Source organism: Cimex lectularius, unplaced genomic scaffold (assembly GCF_000648675.2).
Source record: "Cimex lectularius strain Harlan isolate CLEC.00 unplaced genomic scaffold, Clec_2.1 scaffold23, whole genome shotgun sequence".
In the NCBI taxonomy this organism is placed as follows: Eukaryota; Metazoa; Arthropoda; class Insecta; order Hemiptera; family Cimicidae; genus Cimex; species Cimex lectularius.
The window spans coordinates 1616762-1638040 of NW_019392690.1; the positions used below are offsets into that span (position 1 = coordinate 1616762).

Sequence of the window (21279 nt, forward strand, 5' to 3'; positions counted from 1 at the left end):
TTTTGTTAATGACATGTAGTATAAAAAAAATTACACCAAAACCAAAAAACAGCATCATTTTGATTAAAAGTATTAAAGACAATAGTCGTTGGCAGACTGTCCAACCATTCTCAAATAATTTTATACTAAATTTTAAGCATTACAATGGTTTTTTTAATGTTCATTATATTGAAGTATCGGATTTTATAATTACTAATTGCTACTACTCGTACAATTTAAAAGAGATTTGATTAACTGTTTGATATTCAAATACATTACATTATTATTGTTTTCCTCTTACTCTTTGTAAGATGGTGATGGTATGAATTCTACACGTTTTGTTGCTATAAAATAAAAATAAAAAATATAAAAAGAGGCATTGTAAAAATCTGGTTTTGTCATAGTTGTACTTCTTCTACTCTGTAGATGTTTAATTTTGATATGCATTTCTTTTTCGAAAGACTACCATTCGCTACCATTTTTTTTAAATTCTATTCTGTCTAATACAACCAACTTAAAAAATATATGAAATCTTATTGAACTTTCAACATTTAGGACATTTAAGCTGCAAGATTTTAAGAAGCGCAAGTGGTTGTTATCTTGTGTTTATAGAATGTTGAGTAAAATTAAATGTGATCGTGCTTCTTACAACTGACCAGAGGTCTAGGGAACAATACAACGTAAAACAGAATTGCATGAATGTACTTATTTGCGAGAGTAGTCAAGTGTAATGACACGGACTATGTGACATGTCGAAATCCATAGACCTGTCGAACCAATTAGGGTAACTTAGGACAGTGAATGCGTGAGTTTTACTCTGTGTGAATGTATTTATTGGCGTGATTGAAGGTGAAAAAGTCTTGCCGGCCGCCCAACTGTAGGTTTAGATTGTACATAAATTTAGCGTAATGGTAGATGGGGGTCTCTGTATATCGAGAACTTGAGTACCACCAAATTTAGATTAGGTTATCGTTATTCACCTAATGAATATTTTAATTGACTTAGGAGATCGTATGTGGAAGGGTTAAACGTAAAGAAGAGTAATAAAAATACTAAACAGACAAAACGTGAGGAACCCGTAATGGCTCTATCCGAAGAAAGAAGAAAAAGCACCTGTCTATCACATCCACATAACATGAAAATGGCTGTAAAATCCAAATTACGAGTAAATAGGTAATAATCCTTTTCGAAAATAAAGAAATAATTTAATTTTTACTTATCTTTAAATTCAAAAACTTGAATATTCGTAGGATAGTTTCAGCTGCTATAAAATCAAAAGAAAAATCTTTTTACCGTTAGTATTCGACAATGGTATAGTGTTTATAAACGAAAATAAAAACGTTAGTTTGTATTTATTAGAAAAATAGCCCCTGGTTTGATTTCTACGGCAAGGATATCAGCAGAGAGTAGGCAAAAAGGAAACCTGAACCGACGTTCTTGGTGGAATGGAGTCAACTTCGCTACAGAGCCGATTTATCCGGACACCGGACCGAACAGGATATTATATTTAGCTAGACTTTCTACTTGGCTGGGCACTTCACCGGCCTGAATAGGATTCCCATGAACTGAACCGGCAAGTCTCTCACACTCCAGGAATGCGTGTATTATTCAAGGACCTAAGAGCCCAAGTACCATCCGACAGACTCGAAACACTAAAAACAGATCGTTACCACCGCTTCGTTCGGGCCTCGATGAATTTTGCAATGTTAATCCGGGAAAATGAAAATAGCCGTCGTTCTCCGTCCTTGTATACCCTAGAACACAAATTCAATACCACCCCATACAGCATTCAAACCCAATTGGGAATAAACTGGATCGTAAGCACATAAAAGTCCATTAGCAGTTTATACGGGTTCCACCATCGATCCCATGTTACTATTAACAAGAGGAGTTAAACAGCAGTGCGGAAATGAAATTAATCGGTACAAATATTGTCTGAAAATTTAACATAATGGAAATTTTTCAATGCCTACAGCCAGATTCACATGTCATCCCGATCAAATCATTATTTTAATAGAAAAATACCGAACAAAATGCGTACAAAGGATTTTTTTAGATTTATTATCCAAGAATATCTTATTATTGGGTTGTCCGGAAAATAATGCAGGATTTTAAGTTTTCATTAAAAAAAATCTATATAAAATATTCTGTTTACGTTTACAGGATTACTCATTNATTTTGATTAAAGAACATTGCTTTAAAGTAACTAGTTTCTTTTTTTTTGTTTAATACCAAAATCCTGCATTATTTTCCGGACAACCCAATAGATATATCACATCCAGTAATTCATACATTCTCAAGAAAATGAAAACATAAAATTTTAGCGGCGGTGCGGGATAAATTAGGATAGGTCAAAACATCATAATCGATGATCAATTAGGAGTCTTGATTGAAACCTATGGCCTTGCATGCTAATAGCAAGACGAGTCAGTTTTCCCATTCGCCAAATTTGGAATGCAATCGGTGTGAATTTTGAAAAGAAAAAAAAACCTTGTTTGGTTGTGAAAAACGTACAAAGTGTATGTATCCTAATCATAATCTTTCTGTGCAGTGTTTTTAAGTTTTATGGTCAGAGTTTCCAAAACCACCTTTCGTGGTCAGAACAAGTTATTTTTTTAAGCTGCCCTTCCTGACATTGTTGATAGGATTATAGTGAAGTTTCATACCATAACTTCACCTCTATTACTCCGATTTCTCTCGTCGATGGCCTACCTGACCGCAAGCCGATCTACAAAGTCGCCCAATACCACTTGAACCGAAAAAAAGTCACCATGGCTCTGTGCTCGTGACAATTATTCAACCGTTATACTACATGCTGATGCTTTAAGATTTATATTAACATGTAAAATGATAAACACTTAGATTAAATGGGCGTTTAAATAAGTAAAATATTTTTATAAGCTATTTATAAGTGACATAAGGTGTTAAACATTACTTCCTCTTTTGAATGCAGTTCGGCTGCTTTCTTAGACTTTAGGTACGATTTAGACCGAGTGTGGCACCCCAGCTTTGCTGCTACTATGTCGAAGCGAGTTTCCACAAGGCAGCATCCTGGGTCCCTTTCTTTATTTAGTATACATGCAACCATGCAATCCCGATACAGTACACTTCATATATGCAGACCTACATCCTGCCGACCCTTTCAGCACACCCAGACCGAGTTCAGAAACCTCCAGGACTATCCTGGTTAGATGAATGGTTCCGCAAATAGAGAATATCGAAACGCCATCAAATCCCGGGAAATTACCTACATATACTTAAGTAATTACGAATCGGAATATCGTTCTCTCCTATCCACTATGCCGATGCAGGTATTCCGCAAGGCAGTTTCCTTGGTCCCATTCTTTATACCACCATCCTTTCAGCAAACCCAAGCCCAGTAGTGTACTTCAAAAACCTCCAGGACCATCATGTTTGGATGAATGATTCAAGAAATGAAGGATCAGACTGAACGAAACCAAATCACAGATTTCACCCTTCGTCTTATCACTTTTTCTACAATCTACAACAATTCTGTCCCTCTCCAAGCATCCAATGTCGACCGCGTTTGGAACTTTACATCGACAAAAAACAGACGATATAAACTAATCAAAACGACCCAACAAGTAACCCAGTGTTTTAAATGAGGAGAACAAATGCCATTTAAAGAAATAACTTAACAATTAAGAAATCGACCGTAAGAAAGAAAAAATAGTCCGTATAATAATTAATTGAAAACTAAATTTTAATTTAAAACATCTTTCTATGATAGGCCATCAGTTTCTCATGCCATCAGTTATGAAGGAAAATATTAATTTGCCAGTCGAGAATGCCTGCAGTTGAACTGAAGTGAAAAGGGTCCAAAATGACCTATTTCCCATTTACTTACGCTTATTTGGGCATGGCAGAACAAATCACCGCAGCCTTCTCGCCTTTATCCATTTTGCAAAGATAATCGGGACGACTAGACCCTGATCAAAGCAATTTCTCTTTGTACTACCCTATGTCAAAAATTAATGATAAATTTTTTATAATGTTTAAGTTTATAGGAAAAAACCTTAATATTACATATTTTAATAACAAGAAAAATAAGCGAGAATTAGAAAATAGGGGTGGATTATCAGCCAAAATCTTTCATTTAAAAGCAGTACAGTTAAGAATTAAATAGAGAGATTTCTTTTTGAGCTTGCGGGGTGATGAATCTGTAGACCGTCCCATCACTGAAGTAGGCGAGAAGTCGATGCAATCTTACAGATATTACAGCCTAAAAAAATTAAAAGAAATTTATGATGGACTAAGCTTAAATAAAAACCGTAAATCGGAAAAATCTTTTGTAACTAAGCATCCATGGCTTCGTAAAGTTTATTATGTAATAACCTTGCGCCTCAATATTACCCTTGTTAACGTGAACCTCGTCCCTAAATTAGCATTTTTCCAGATTAGATCCGCCAACTGTTTTGCCGTCATCAGCGTACAAATCGCCCTATCTCATCGGCATAACCAGTCAAGACAACGCGGTTTCACGTGATTTCCGCTCACTTTCTTTCCGCTCGGCATCGGGCTTTCTCCAGCCTGGACGTTTATTTACCAACGCTTACTTTCGTTTTTCCTCTATTTTGTTTTTCTATTTCTGAATACGTTATTCGGGGGCATGTACAGAATGAAAAACAAGCCTCATAAAAATGCATAGTTATTCCATTAGTATTTAGGTATGTTATTAACTCGTGTATAATCGTTTTCCCCAACTCATTTTTTCGCAAAAGCTCGCATACCTCCAGCTGAGAATTAGAGGGGGCAAACAGCCCGCAGCGAGGTCATTAATCATTCCAAACGCAACTTGAACCGCGGGATTAAAACGCCGCCAACAAAACGAAATTATATATATAATTGTTAAAAGGAAATTGCTTTAATTCGCGTTAATTGGTCGGATCTATGTTCCCACCCCGGAAATCTCAAAAGAAACTATTTAAAATTAGCTGGAAGGGGCGAAAAACTTCAAGACTCCTGGAACCAATTTTCTTTAATGCCCAGCAATCAGACAGGGGTCGAACTACCCTACCGATTTTCATTTACAAACCCTTCGCAGGCTTTTCGTACAAGAGAGTCAAATTGCCCCCTGTTCGACAAAGGTCAGCAAGGAAGGCCTGTTAAAAGAATGGCCAGTGCGATCAGACCAGTTAAATGCCAACACGAAAGTAACACTGCGTTTTTCTAGGTGAACATATATTAATAAACGGAAAAATCTTACTTTCCAGTTGTTCTCTTCAAGTTGCAATATCATTATCGCAGCGATAAAGAAAGCGGAAATTGTAGATAACACTAGCTTGACAAGGGGAAAAAGTGAATGAGGTCAATCAATCGCATTAACACCGATATGTGTCAACTTACAGCTAAGATGCAGCAATATGAGCATATTCAGAAAAATTCCGAACAAGATATAAAGTTGAAACTCAGTGGCGAGAAAAAAAAATCAAAATTTTTGTTCAATGACAGGCCAGCCATTCGCGAATGTGATGTAGTCGGATTTTCATTTTGTTGATTGGGTGTGTCGATTCATTCTGCTTGCGTGGTCATCGACGATTAGCAATCACGACTTTATCATGTCTGAAAACTTCTATCATGACCGGAAAGACTTAGGAAAGTACACTACAAGACGAGAATATCTGGTCCTGAGTGTTATAAAGTTCCAATTAGGGACTTAAGCCTCGACTTTCTGAATTGAAATTATTCGCCCTTAATTTAAACAAAAGGTGAATTACAAGACTGTTAAGACGAGAACCTTTCCGGACCCTCTTCAGAACCAAGACAAAGCTGCTGACTTTTACCCTGCTGGCCTTTCGGGAAGGGGAAATGTCAACGGTTCCTTGCGACCCGCAGAAAAAAAGGAATCTGGGAACGCCTTCCGAAAACAAGGTATCACCGGGAGGTCATAGTTTCTACCGAAGAAACCCCACGAGAAAAAAAAAAAATCTCATTAGACTTAATCCATGCACCCACGTTAAATACCGTGCTTGACTCGAACCCATTTCAAAGTCGACGTTTTTCAATAACCGTTCCATGGCTTCCATAAACGTAATACGACCATTTAAAAATATAAAACCCTTTAAAATAAATTAACGTGAAAAATCCAATTAAAAATTGCCAATACTCGAATTGTTTCGCTACAGTTTTATCTTATATCTCATTTTGAGGAAAAACACTGCGTATTGCGAAACGTTCAAACTTGTTTAACCGCCAAAGCTTTGAAGAAAAAAGGAATCTAGGGTGATTAAGTTGATGCATTTTCAATCAAGTCAAAGATATTTTCTTTGAGAAATTATCGAAGCCTTCGAGTTGTACAAGTCTTATTAAAGTTGCGATTTGGTCGTTACCAATCGCCTATTTTAGCTAACTTGTTTGTCAGACGGTTTCTGCATTTCACCAATTTCAGGTTCATCGCCCCGCAGACAATACGAAACAATTTCAAACTTTATGTTATGTGTTGCTTCTTAAGTTTTGCGCAGGGATTAGGTAGACTAGGTACAGTCCTATCTTACTTGAGTGGAAGTTGTTAGCTCCTCGGTGACGTACAGGACGAAGATTTTCAATAAATGTTTACTGTGTGCATTTTTCCTAATTGTATTGTCCTCTACTATATGTACCAGTTTTTTATGAGCTCGGTACTCTTGAGTGTTGGAGGTTGCTTGAGCAAAGTTCGACTTATAAGACAATTCTCAATAGAAGACTATGAAACTTTCTCCACCCTTGGGAAAAATGCAACATATTGAAAAAGGAATGTCAATTGTCATTCAAAATACGTAACATCGAAAGCAGAATCAAACCAGAAATATTTTTGGTCGTACATTAGTTTTAACTTTATACCATCAAAACTAAACATTTGAAAACACTTCCGCTGAAAAACCGCTTTCATGATGCTAACCCATTCGCTGACTATTTTGGGCCAGTATATTCAATTCAGCAAAAAACAATGGGCCGGACGGAAGACGGAATCCTAATGATAATCCTGAAAAATAGAAATTTACTTTCGCCAAACAAAGTAAATAAATAAATAAAATTGCGGTATCGTAGGTAGTAACGACAGTATTGGGACGTATAGGTAAGTCACTTAGTAGTAAATAGTGCATAGAACGGGACCAAGAATGCTACCTTGCAGGAGCCCGGATGGTATTTCCCTTGCCGCCTCACTCTGAATCAGATATGCATTAATAAATTAATTATTAGCTTCTTCATCTTTTTCGTATTTTCCATTGTTTATTATTATTTTTTTATGTGTTGGTTGTTTTTGTAATATCTGACGTCGTTTCAGTATTTTTGTCAGTTATAAGGGTATTTTTAATTTTCTGAAAAATGTCTAAAAATTAAAATATGCCCAAAAATGAAAATTTATTTTTAATTTAATTTTTGTTTTGTTGAAAGGTTTATAGGAAGGAATATACTACAAAAGTTGCATCAAGCCGTTTGGTATTTGAGGTCATGCAACATGACCGCTTTTACAGCCATGGAGTATGTCGAGGGTCCGTTTTTAATGTAGGAAATTCCATCACATCTTTGCGGGAAGGCTGGACTAAATGCTAACATAAATACCATCCCCATCGCCCCAGGCTAAGTGTTTTACCGATGAAAACGGCACATGTCGATATACACTTTGCCTCTGTTTTCCGAATACAATGTATGTAGCGCTACTAATCTACTTCATTTCTACTGTTATGCAATTTCCTTATTCCGGGACTAATGGAAAGAAACTTTCGACGCAAAATAAACTCCAACTAAAAAAAAGATGGAAAGAGGCTAGTTAATGTTAAACATCAAAATGCAAACCAAGGACTTTGCAAGTTATACAAAACGTAAGCCTTTATTCTTTCTACCTTCCCTTTCATCAGTTTCCTTTCTGGTGTTATAAAAAGTTAGTGTTTTATTCTTTTTCAAAAAGCTGGAAACTTAAATCTTTATGATTTATTTTTATATATTCAAAAACATTTTTAACGTATATGAAGGGTAATTTTAAATTTAACGATTTTAAAGTGTAGTGGACAAAATCATGTAGTCTTCTTATTTTTGAGAGTGGCTTTCCAACATTCCTCTGACCCCATATGCTGATGTTACTGCCACAACAGTCCTTATTTGGAAAGTTGCAAAAGGCAGTCAATGGACATTCATTCGTGTAAATACACCAAACCGTAATTTCAAAAATTTAAAACCGAAGCTAGACCAAGGTGGCTGTAATAAAATCAAATGTTAACGAGGTTACCACTTGTCCAAAAATCCAAGGATTTGACACATCAGCCTTGTTCTCTTAAATCAACCGAACTCTGGTAAGTTCACTCGGGACAAGTTGGATCCTTTTGTTAAGTAGGGATCTCGTTCTTTTCCTCGGGTCTTATCAATTTATACTCTGCAAACGAAAAGAAGGGTGGAAAAAGCGGAGATTGCACCCAGCCACTGCGCAAATGTGGACGGGGAACGCATTATCGCCCGACCCAATGTTCTTCCCCTCGATTCCACTCCCCCGAGGCTATCTGACGACCATCAAAGAAAAATACGGAACGTCTTGTTTTCTTGAAACTTTTGATCATTACAACCATGAACAATGTTGTTAGAAATATTCTGTTGAGTTTTAACAGCCAATGATTAGTAAGCTAAATATCAGAAGATACAAATTTAACCAAAATATTGTATTATTGACCCATGAAAAACTACATTTGTGATCAATACCATTGAGAAAATGTCTGTACTATGAATCTCTCAATCTGAGCTCAATAGTCGCACGCAAGAACTAATAGCTGCTCTAACTAATTAAAGGAACAATAGAAAATCTAGTATGTTATATGAGGTTCAAGACACTGAAAAGAAGATGACAGCCTCAATGAAGCATCCTGCATTGATGGTGTTGTTTTTGCTTCTGACAAATCTCCTAATAAAATAATATTCGACTTCGTTATTTTGTATGCCCTATTTACTCAGAATCAATATAGACAGGATTGAGAGGTTCCTCTATGCTGATGATTTGGTTAAACTGGCAAAGTCACCTGTTATCAACGCTACAGCTCATGATAAAAAATGATAAAATTTAGTCTACCACTTCCAACATTCACCGGCAATTCCATTTACAATAAATTACCGGCAGGCTCTGGGAATCACTCCTCTCGGATTTTGACAGTCCGGGGTCAGACCTTGGTCTTATCCGTCCAGACACCGAGGTTGAGCTCCAGGGGCTATCAAAAGCTAGGTCACTTCCGCCCCAACCTATGTCTCTGTATTCAAACCCAACGACTCAAATAAATTCTTTCCTATTTAAAAACCCATTCACACAGGGTGATGGAGTATTTGATATTCCTCCATCACCCCATGGACAAAAAGGGGGGGGCCCAACATGGACTCTCTGGGTCCTGAACCCTTCTGTGGCTTAGCATCTTGCCACAAAAGAGGATACATATTAAAATGGATCCTTAATGAGTCCAAAACCTGGTGGAACAGTACCACTCGTACGAGGCACGCGAAGAGATTCATAGGAGGACCATCCGCAAAACTTACAAAAGAATTACTGGAAGGTAACCGTAACCGAATCAGGATTCTGGTTGGACTCCTGGCAGGACATTGCCACTTAAGGAAGCATATGCACCGGATAGGAGTACAGGCAGAAAAACACTGAGTAGATACTACCAGGAAGAGGAGGAGACCGCAGAACGCATTATATGTTTTTGTGCAGGTCTATGTAGATGCAGGTTCTTCCAACTAGTACAAGAAAAACCGTAAGCAAGATCTTACACTAAGGAACCGCTGGCAAAGCTTTGGAGGCTGATTAACAACCTGAAGCTGGCCAATGAGTTATATTATAAATAACAGGGGAGCACTATAGATCTATTCAGGTCGAGGTGCAGTTGGCCTTGTGGCCGCCTCTTTTATCCCTATCCTCATCACCCCAAGTATAACATAACAATTCTAATTGAGGGTCGATGAGTACTCAACAATCCGCTATCAGACCTCTCATACTACACATACATGCCAATAAATTCACTCTCACCACATAACACGTGACGCAAGAAAATCAGTAAATTTACAATAAAAATTAAACAACCTTGTTTCCTCCAAAACTCGGAATATGGTATCCAAATACTCGGCGATGTGCTAAGCACAACTCACATATCGGGTTGCATTCCTACCCTCTTTCTATATGGAGCCAAGGAATGACACCCTTTAATTAAATGGGTCACATAAAACAACCTTTCGCTACATGCCGGACAAGAAAAAGTATCCGTGCGACAACCTGGCATGGCCTATTCTTAATAGGATGAGGACAATCCCCTTCTATGAGTCAATTCCGCTGAAGTCACCTATCAAGAGAATAACTTCATAATAAGAGAAGTTTCATCAATGATTGACATACACAAATATTGTTCACGGTGTATGTAATCCAGGAAGTCATCAATTTTCTGCCCTTCATAATCAAGGAATTGGGAGGATTATCTTATACTCGGACATTAAAGTCTCATCAGCCTACTTTATAATTTTAATATTCAAAGCACGTGAAGAGTTGAACTTGAATTTTAAACCTTTGCATTCTACTATCCAAAGGGAATTATGTGTAACAGAAATAAAGACGAAAGCATGGCGCACTATCTTTGTCGATTTATATGATAAAAGAGTTAAGAATAGGCAATCCTAAACAAGGACATTCAGTAGAAGAAGCGATAGAATGCGCAAATGGACAACACAAAGTCATATTTTCCTACCGAGTACATTAGGATTCATTGGCCCAAACGGGAGCTTTCAAGGAGCTAAATTTTCATTTTAAAAATAAATTTAACGCCTGTTATAAGCAGTAGCAATAGAAGCAGAATGAACTTGTTTTCTTCCCTCGCCAAAATAAATAAACAAATTGGAATTCTTAAGGCGTAAGATAGAATAAGAGGACTGTTATGATATTTGACTGCTAGCTAAAGAGAGACAAAGAAAACAAACAAAAGGTCAACTCAAGAAAATTATAAACATTTCTCGTGCCGGTAAGAGGAGAAACTATTCAAAAATTCTTCTGAATTGATATCATCCACAGACATTTTTATGTTGAATGTAATAAAAATAAGTCATTGTATCCGAACATAGCCAAAAATAAAAAACCAAGAATTAAAAAGAAAATGGAGATGGTTCTTTATATGGAACTACCCCATTTCACCTTGCTTTCATTGTTGCATCTCGATGTAATACGCTGAAAATTCATGTAACAAATATTCAATATAGATCTAACAATATTTAACATAAAAAATATATTCAATACAAAAAAATCGACGAAATTTTGAATCAAGAGTATGAGATAATTTTTAAAAATTAATTTCTGTTATGACGAAGTTTTGGCTTACATGTTTACTCTCGATAACAGAAATTAGCATTTAAGAAAAAACATTTAGTCACGCCAATGGAAAAATCCATTATTTATACTATAAACATTTTTCTAACGGACTTTTACACGAAGTGTTTTATTGTTTGACTTGGCTAATATGGCAAAACATTTTTAAAAAGATTCGGTTCCCGTTAAAGCTACTCATTTTGCCCGAATTAGAGAGTCATATACTACTTACTCATAATAATGCATAACATTTTAAAAGCTGCAGCTTTGTTAACAAAGATTAAAAAATAATAATTTTCTATTTAAATATTCTATTTAAAAGAGTTTTCTTTCTAATTTACAAATCGATCAAATATGATTTGAAACAACAAACAAGTATTGCGAAATTATGACAAGAGTTGAAATGTCAGTGGTTTGATTATTCTGACTGACTGATTCTGTCTTGTCGATACACATCGAAAGAGAACAGAAGTGCTTCTGACAGAAGATTACTGGCAAATAAAGCGGATTCAGAATTATCAAATTGCTGACACTTTTTATACGCTACTGATCTGCATTTTTAAACCAAGGCGAGTTTTGTTCTTTTTAAGATTTATTGTAATAAATTGCCCTGCTGAACGGCATAAAAATGAAATGAGTGTCTATCTTGATCAAAACCTAATAAACAGAAGGACATACGTAAAGCAAGTTTCATGGAAGACCTTACCTTTGGAAATATCCTAACATAACGTTGCTGCAAAATAAGGTGGGCCAATGAGTTCTCAGAGACAAGAACGATCCAAGCAGGCGTCCTACAAGGGAGCATTTTTGGTCCCATTCTATATATTATTTATAGTGCTGACCTACTATACATACTTCTCCGACGGTACAGCAATATTATCTCCTAATTCCTGAGTGCCCACACAAAACTCAAAAACTAAACAGACGAGTTGGAGACAACTACGATAATTTCCAGGAACGAAATGACTGTAGGACAAACACCGTATAATACATTACCTCGACCTGTTAGGACATACTAAGCTGTGCGGACAAACCATCTAGCATCAAGCTCATTCAAGCATTCCGATCAAAAGTCCTCAGAAAAATTCTTGACGTTCTTTACTACATCCCTAACCTGACAATAACCACCTGACACAACATTCTTTTGGGTAAAGAATTGATGTGTTCCCGCTTCCCCAAATTTGTCACCAATCTTTAAACCCATTTTAACACTTCTGTTCAAGCCATCTCCATTACATTCCATCATTAGAAACCTCCACGTCTCCACAAACTAGCCCGAGATCTCTATGCGACCGAAATTGTATGCCAGCATTGGCTAGCTTCTCAGCACATTTCCTCCGAGTGAAATTAGTGTTTTTATAGCAGTATATATCACGCTAGTTTAATATACTATATTTATGTTTTTATCTTCATTCGGTTCAAATAATAAAAATAAATTAGCTCTTGGAGGAGGGACAAATTTGGAATGAAGATTACTTTGTGTTTTATCTGTTCAGGTCCCCCAGAGTTAAACTCACATATAGTAAGGGACTGCATGTTTGTACTGAGGAGAAATAAGAATAGAAACAAATTGTCGCGTGTCTGGGTGACAGGGCATAAAGAGAAGAAGAGTAACAAAGAGGCTGATAGACTGGCCAGGTCTTCTATAACCTTTGGAATAATTTCCAACTTTCATAAAAAAGGAGTAATTGCCGACTGATGACTATCTATGTTTAATGAAAAGACGGGCGTTAGATAGTAAGCTCTCGGTCAAATTATATCGAATAGTCCAGTCTTATTTGAGGGGCGACAAGGTCTTGAGGTCTTCATAGTGGTGGACCTATTGTTTGGTTGTTCCATGGCAGGCCAAAACAGCTAGGTAATCGCAAACTAACTCGGACAACAAAAACAAGATGTTTTTACATTCGGGTTCACCTTTGCTCGCAAGTATTTAAAAGAATATTAATGATGAGTTCTAAAGTGAAAGACGAAGCCGGAAAAAGTTCGATAACCCTCAAAGGGATTTTCAAGGGCTGTTTGCAAGGGGGAGGAAAAAAGGTGGCCCATTCATACCGACAGTCACACACCACCTCCAAGCCTCTCTGCAACCACCAATTACCGATCGACAACCTTTTCCTTTTCAAACGTCCAACTGAAATAACGGCCGTTTTATCGGACCAGGTTTTGTACGAAATAAAAGTAAATATGAACTGATAGTAAATTATTTAACGGGAGTTTTTCATTATTAAATACATAATTAAAATATTTCTCCAGTCGTTCTATGAATTCAGAAGTCATTATGTGACCCTTTCAGTTCAATTATTTTTCACAACTTGAGAGATGACAAAGAAACATCCTTTCAATCATTTTTATACACCATGAATGTAAATGTATCATTTGTGTTCCTTCCTGAATAGAAAGTGTTTAAATTCGTTCATATAAAGTTGAACCTAATAGATAAAATAACTGTGGTTGGATTCTCTTTGGAGTGAGTTATTGCTTTGAAACCACATTTGCTGTTCGAAAATGCCCCGCGATTTGAATGCCGAATATATTATTCAAAACTACAGAAACATTTTTTTTCTTTCTCTCTCTTTTGTAAAAATGGTGTAAAATGCTGAATATAAAACTAAACGAGGACAAATGCACCCAAAATTACGTTCACGTACATAAAACAACTTGCTTTATATAGGATCAAGGTTACCAGCGACTAAGTAATTACCTCTCCTAAATCCAATCCTACCCAAGCCACCTTTAATATCTTGGAACATCTTGAGCTCATGATGTTAAATGTGGAAAATAAAATTGAACAAGGACAAATTTACCTTAACTACTTTCACGTTAAATGCAGCCTTTATAAATTCTATACATTAACAGCAATGAACTACGGATATCAACATAGCTTACATACTTAGAACTTAGGATCATTTGGAAAACAAGATTTCACGTTTAGCAGAATATTATATTAACTGAGGTTACTTTTTTAGGATCAAGTTACCAGTGACTAAGTACCTCTGCTTACCCAAGCCACCTCCAATATCTAGGAGGATCTCGAGTCCCTTGAAAAAGATGGAAAATGTGGAAAAGCAAATTAAACAAGAACAAATTTACCTTAACTTCTTCTCGTTAAATGCAGCCTTTATAAATTCTATACGTTAACAGCACTGAACTACGGACATCCCAACAGCTTGCATACTTAGAACTTACCAGCATTGGGAAAACAAAATTCCACGTTTCGCAGAATATTATATTAATTGAGGTTACTTTTTATAGGATCAAAGTTACCAGCGACTAAGTACCTCTCCTTACTCAAGTCAACTCCAATATCTAGGAGGATCTTGAGCTCATCGACAAATGATGCAAAATGTGAAAAATAAAAGTGAACAAAGACAAATTTACCTTTACTACCTTCACGTTAAATACAGCTTTATAAATTTTATACGTTAACAGCAAGTTATTACCGACATCTTCATAGGTTCAATACTTAGGACTTAGAGCCTATCATTGGGGAAAAAAGGCTTCCACATTTCGCGGAACGTTATTTTAACTAAGGTTATTTGCTTTTCAGAGGATCAAGGCTAACAGCGACCTCTCATAACTCCAATCCTACCCAGCAACCTCTAGTAACCAGGAGTAACTACAGCCCACCCAAAAATGGTACAAAAGTGTAAAATTAAACTGAACGAGGCAAATGCACCGAAATTACATTCACGTTAATTACAAAGCTTTGATCAAGTCTACACGTTAACAGCAAATTACTACCGCCATCCACACAGGTTACATACTTAGGACGTAGGATCATTGGGAAAAGGCTTCCACATTTCTCAGAACGTTATTTCAACTAAGGTTATTTGCTATTTATAGGATCAAGATTAACAGCGACTAATTACCCCTCCTTACCCAAGCCACCTCCAATATCTATGAGGATCTTGAGCTAATCGAAAAATGAAGGAAAAGGTGAAAAATAAAACTGAACTAGGACAAATTCACGTTAACTACCTTCACGTCAAATCCAGCCTTTATAAACTTTATGCGTTCACAGCAATGAACACCGACATCAACACAGGTTACATACTTATGACTTGGTATCTTATATATTTGAGGAAACAGGCTTCGACATTTGGTCGAATATTATATTAATTGAGGTTAGTTGCTTTTAATAGGATCAAGGTTACCAGCGACTAAAAGTAAGTAAGTACTTCTTCAAAATCCAATCCTATCCAAGCCACCTGCATTATCTAGGAGGTTCTTGAGGTTATCGAAAAATTATGAAAACTGGAATGTAAAACTAAACGGGGACAAATGCATCTAAATTACTTTCACATTAAGTAAGCAGCCTTGATCAAGCCTACATGTTAACATCAAGTTACTACCGACATCAATACAGGTTACATACTTAAGTCTTGGTGTATATATTTGAGGAAACAGGTTTCCACATTTGGTGAAATATTTTATTAATCGATGTTATTTGCTTTTTTACAATCAAGGTTAACAGCAATTAAGTACCTCTCCAAACCCAAACCTCCACCAACATCTAGGAGGATCTTGAGCTCATCGAAAAACGATGCAAAATGTTAAAAATAAAAGCGAACCAGGAAACATTCATCTTAACTATACATTCCTATGATTTGGTGTATTATATATTTGAGGAAACAGGATTTGGTCGAATATTATGTTAATTGAGGTTACTTTTTCTAGTATAAGGTTACCAGCTACTAAGTATCTCTCCTTCCCCAAGCCACATCCAACGTCTAGGAGGTTCTTTAACTCACCCAAAAATGGTACAAAATGTGAAAAATAAAAGTGAAAGAGGCCAAATGAATCAAGGAACCATCGACATCAGGTCAAATATACTTAGGGACTTAGTAAATCGGATCATTGGAAATAATAAAGATTTTTTTAAATAGGATTTAGTTCTTCTTAGTTGCAAGCTTACAAAAACAAAGAAGACTAATTCCACATAATGTCCTAACGTTTTTGACAGATTTCAATTTAAAAGAAATACCGTTACGTTGACAAATAAATAAATAAAACGTGAATGTAAACAACTTGGTGTAGAAAACGTCAAAGTTTAAACAAGGGTCCGTTATCACCGATGATCTATGGGAATGACTACGATCAAAGTTTTTTGTCGATGTCATCCGAGGAAGAAGCAAACCTCTGGTTCTCATCGGGCATCCACTCTAAAATAATTTCCACGATGAATAAAATGAATAAACCCAGCACGATACACATTTCTCAACCCTTGGCGATTACCCTCTGCTTCATGAAAAATTTTACAAGAATTTCACTTTTTGTGCTGGTCACGTGATATGATTGAAATTTGAACGTTAATATGAAAAGTCTGTGACATGAACGTTATTTCGTTTAACCGGACATAGACGATGTTTTTATTTGAATATGGAACCGTTTGTGATAAGTCAAATTTAAACTTTGAAGGCTTGTCAACTGTCTCGTGTAATGTCTAATAACTCAAGGGTAGCATTAAGCATTGTTTAAGTAAATATTCTGGTTAGGTTTTGTAAAAAGACTGAAACCGGCTTAAAAAAGTCAGGGTTCGCGGAGGAAGGAAGGTGGAAAAGAGACTTCTGTCATTCCGACCAAATTCTTAAATTTTAATTCTGATAGCGTAGTTTTTCCATATGTGATTTTTTTATGTGGTATGTTATAGGATAAAGCATTAATCCTCAGTTTCGGCGAAGTGATACAAAATAATTCCAAAGGGTTAAAAAGTGACTCACCGCTGTGTTCTGTGAAAATGTTGAGCCCTTGCTGCCTCCCGTCCTTGTTGATCCTCGGCTTGCTCCTCGTCGATCTGACGGTGAGGGATCCGGCAGCGATCCCCCGGTCTTTAGTCTGTTGGGCCCCCATCCTTGTCCTTGTGGTCGCGGGTGAGGACCGTTACCATTATCCCAGTCGGCGGCACAGCTCGTTGGCCGCTCTGCACAGCCCTCCGCGGATCACGTATCACATGGCATATCACAGAAAACCGAAACGGGTCCTGCCGTGGTCTCCCTGTCCTTTTACTATCGGTGCTCCTCTCCCAATCGGTCTCGAGTTCGGACGACTTCACAACTGAGAGGCTTTAACACTCCGCCATGTTTAACAACTCGGACTTGACGTCGATTATTTGCTTCGAGACTGCGCCGCCGAGCCGCGCTCCGCCACCGCTTTCGCCCCGTCCAGATCATGGATTCTTAGGAGGGGAAGCGCCGATCTCACGTCAGCTTTTAATAAACACACACAAATTGATAATTTATTAGAATAAACTAAACTGCTCAAAAATGAATAGGAATATTTGTAATTTATTCTTATTATATTAATTTTAATTAAATTAATCAATATATTCTTATTAGTTGGATAAAACAAAATAGAAAATACAAACTAAAAACAGACAAATGTTAAACCTCACTTTCAATAACAGATTTACTTAAGAATAGTAAACACGAAGATTAAACATTTTGTATACAAAAACATTTTCTAGTCTTTTCTCCATTTTAATCTAGTTGTATTCTCTTTAACCAAAACATCATCTTGAACCAGACGTTTGCACTAATATCGTGACAACGAGCCATTGATGTCACTGGCAAAGTGGATATCGGACGTGGAACCCTTTCCATAGCGCCCGCAAGATCCTAAATGAAATATAAGATATTTTGGCAAGGCCTTTATCGATACAAACGATTCTTAATCGTTTGTGAGAAGTTGGCCTTACATCGTATGCCCATTTGAGACGACCTGCAGCAACAGCCCGCCACCAGCAATTCAGGAGGAGATGGTGCAGCGAGTGACTAGAAGAGAACATAAATTTGAATGCTTACTGTACCATTAACATATTATATGTTTACTGATGCATACAATGTCCCAGTTCATGCTCCCTTCGTTTGAAGGAGGCAGTGTAATGGTCTAGGACTGGAGGACGAACTGGATTCCATATTGTAAAAGGCATCTTCACTGCAGTCTGATATGTCCAAAAATTATCGAGGAATACATCCCTCAAACCTCTCATTGGGAGGGATTTTCGATTTCTGGATGACAACACCAGGCCTCATAGAGGTAGAGTTGTACATCAATTTTTTGAAAACCAACACGATCTCCGAATAATTGACTAACGGTCACTAAACACCACACATTACTATTTATTTTTGTTTATAACGCTTTTTATATTTGAATATTTTAGACTTAATGCAGAATGAAGAAATGAATTTAAATAAATGTTATAATTAGTTATTATAAGTAATGAAACAATTAAAATGAAAAGTAGCTAGGACTGTATGTGATTAGAAAAAGCTGTCGCGAGTAATACTTTTTGTTATTGCCCGAACACGAAACTCGTTGTGGAGGTTTTCTTTCCCGCCATATTGTTATAACGTAAACAAGCAGAACTCAGAAATAGAGGACCGGTGAAGTTTTATTCTATTGTTATTATATTTTGTCAAATCTAAATCTTCACGGAATGGCGGAACGCGTCGAAGACCTGAACCTCCCGAACAGTGTCGTGACGAGGATAATCAAGGACTGCGTTCCGGCCGGGGTGAACGTCTCGAAGGAGGCGAGGACGGCGATAGCCCGGGCGGCCTCCGTCTTCGTCCTCTACCTCACGTCCGCGTCCAACAACGTCTCAATGCAGTCGAACCGGAAGACGATCTCGGCCAACGACGTGTTCAAAGCCCTGGAAGAAACCGAGTTCGACATGTTCATCCAGCCACTGAAAGACTCTCTGGAAGGTATGATTATCCGAGTGTTTAACAAACCATAAAAGGTTCACTAATTACTAACCATTTCCAATTTCTGATAGTAACTGTAATTAATAATATGACGACAGTAAAACAGTCTGACAATATTGAAAGTCCTCTTCAGACAAGGACAAGCTGGTCGATTGACATTTCACACGACCTCACAAATCCATGCATTCAGACTAGTCCCATAACTGTTTCGGTTGGACGATAAGATGTATAAAAGAGGCGGCCACAAGGCCTTCTGCACCTCGACCTGAGTAGATCTATTGTGCTCCACTGTTTTTTATAATTCACTGGCCAAATTCAGGTTGTTAATTAACCCCTGTAGTCTTTCCAGTGACTCCTTAGTGTAAGATCTTGTGGTTTTTCGTGTCCTAGTTGCAAGAATGCGCCTACATAGACCTTCACTTAAACATAAAATGTGTTCTGCTATCTATTCCTATCCAGTGCAAGGGCTTTCTTAAGTGGCCCTGAAAGGAGTCCAACCAGAATCCTGGTTCAGTTGCCTTCCAGTAATTTCTATGTAAGGTTCCTATGAATCCCTTTGTGTGTTTCATATCTTGTGTGGTTCACCAGGCTTTGGACTCATTAAGGATCCGTTTTAAGATGTATCCTCTTTTGTGGCAAGATGCTAAATCACAGTAGGGTTCAGGACCTAGAGTCAAAGTTGGCTCTCTCTTTAGTGAACATGCGAATTGTTGTTGCCTATATGCCCTGAGTGACCAGGGACCCATGCCAGGGTCAGGTTCGACCCTTGCCATGGCCTCCATGCAGGTCCATACACTCTTTGCCTTCACCCCGCAAAGGCTAGAGAAGTTGGCTATCTTCTGGGAATGTATTCCTAGCCTTTTTATATGATTTCAGGCTGGAAAACTACCATATTTACCTAACCGTCAGTTCAGTCTTTGGATTCATCCCGAAGACTCTAGCCCTCATGCCCTTGTCAGTTTTGGAATGTCACTATACCTGTAGGTTTTTTTGCCTTTAGCGGTATTCCTTTGGCCAGTACTTCTCGTTCTGGTATCAGTACCTTTTAGTAAAATTGTATTTTGGAGTAGTGGCATCAATTGGCCTAATCTGTACTCCTCCCTCAATTTCCATTGTTTCATTACTTGAACTTTTTTTTATTTATATTTTTTATTTGTATATAAACGTTTTATAAAAGTTGTCAAGAGGCTCAGCAGGCTACTCGGGAACAAATCATCCCATTCAAGGAAAAAGTCATTAATTACTACATAATCCCGTTTATTAAAATTCATAAAGAATATCAACCTTAATTTATTAAATTTGATGACTTTTATCAGAATATGAAATTCTAGTGGAGGGTGCTGGGGATACGCCCGCAGGAACCAACGGATTTATTTATTTTTATTTTTTTTTCCGTTATGAACATGCATATTAGCCATGTGACAATTCGTATATGTGTGTTCAAATTTGGGGGGTTATTGGGAAAAAAGGGCCAGGGGCAACGGTGGGAATCGAACCCACGACCGCGGCGTGAGAGTCTCTCTAACCACGGTCCCCTATTTATTTTTTTGAAACCGTTGTTTGCAACACTGGAGGTCATATAAACCCTCGGGTGCCAGTGTTTTTGAAAAAAGCACATTTGTAAGTGTGCCGCATTGAAATTCATGTCCACTGGATTCAAACCCGGGACCTTCACCTACAGTGATACGTACTGTGTCAACACCTAAACCATTGCGGCTAGCTACACCCCTGAGCTCTAATTTTAATTACAATATCAACATGACTAGACAAAACTTAAAAAGTGCAGAGTGGTATTTTATCAAAAATGGGGAAATCAGTTTTGTCTTTATTTACACTAATATTAAAAATGTTTCATGAACTTCCCAAATTGATAAAATTCTAAACTATCATTACTCAACAGTCACAATGTGAAAAAAATTGATTAAAAATTTTTTTTTGCTTGATTTACAGCATTCAAAAAGTCCCAGCTTGAAAAGAAGCTTAGGGCGAAGAAATCAGACACCGAACCAGCCAAGACAAACGGCGAGGAGGTTAGCAATGAAGTTGCCGAGGAAGAGGACAATGAAGAAGAAGCTTCAGATGACGAAGAACCGGACGAAAATGAATGATAAACTTATAACAACAAAATGTACATAAATTCTTTTAAATAATATTGTTACAACTTTGTAGTATTTTTAAAATTAAACATTTTCATTTTTACGCGTTTTTTATGAATTGGAAAATTGGATTTGTGAATGAGGAAAGAAAATAATTTTGTCAATAACACTTTAATCT

The 21279-nt window shown here is 37.1% G+C and overlaps 2 protein-coding genes across 2 annotated transcripts in view; one reads left to right on the forward strand and one right to left on the reverse strand.

Moving 5' to 3' along the window:
• LOC106661321 (tyrosine-protein kinase Abl) overlaps window positions 1-17431 on the reverse strand; it is a 140824-nt gene extending 123393 nt beyond the window's left edge. The window contains exon 1 of the mRNA XM_014384668.2: window positions 17020-17431. Within this exon, the coding sequence (XP_014240154.1) occupies window positions 17020-17149 (130 nt within the window). The 5' untranslated portion in view covers window positions 17150-17431. The remainder of the gene's footprint in view (window positions 1-17019) is intronic.
• Window positions 17432-18614: 1183 nt separating this feature from the next.
• LOC106665219 (DNA polymerase epsilon subunit 3) lies at window positions 18615-21183 on the forward strand. The gene is made up of 2 exons (XM_014391524.2): window positions 18615-19005; window positions 20956-21183. Exons 1-2 carry the CDS (start codon window positions 18735-18737, stop codon window positions 21111-21113), a joined length of 429 nt encoding a protein of 142 aa, XP_014247010.1. The 5' UTR covers window positions 18615-18734; the 3' UTR covers window positions 21114-21183.
• The last annotated feature ends 96 nt before the right edge of the window (window positions 21184-21279 follow it).

What these genes read in the sequence shown, in the direction of transcription:
- LOC106665219 (XM_014391524.2), top strand. Translation starts at nt 18,735, where the DNA reads ATGGCGGAACGCGTCGAAGACCTGAACCTCCCGAACAGTGTCGTGACG. An exon ending in ACTGAAAGACTCTCTGGAAG is followed by an intron (nt 19,006 to 20,955) that starts GTATGATTATCC and finishes CTTGATTTACAG; the next exon opens with CATTCAAAAAGTCCCAGCTT.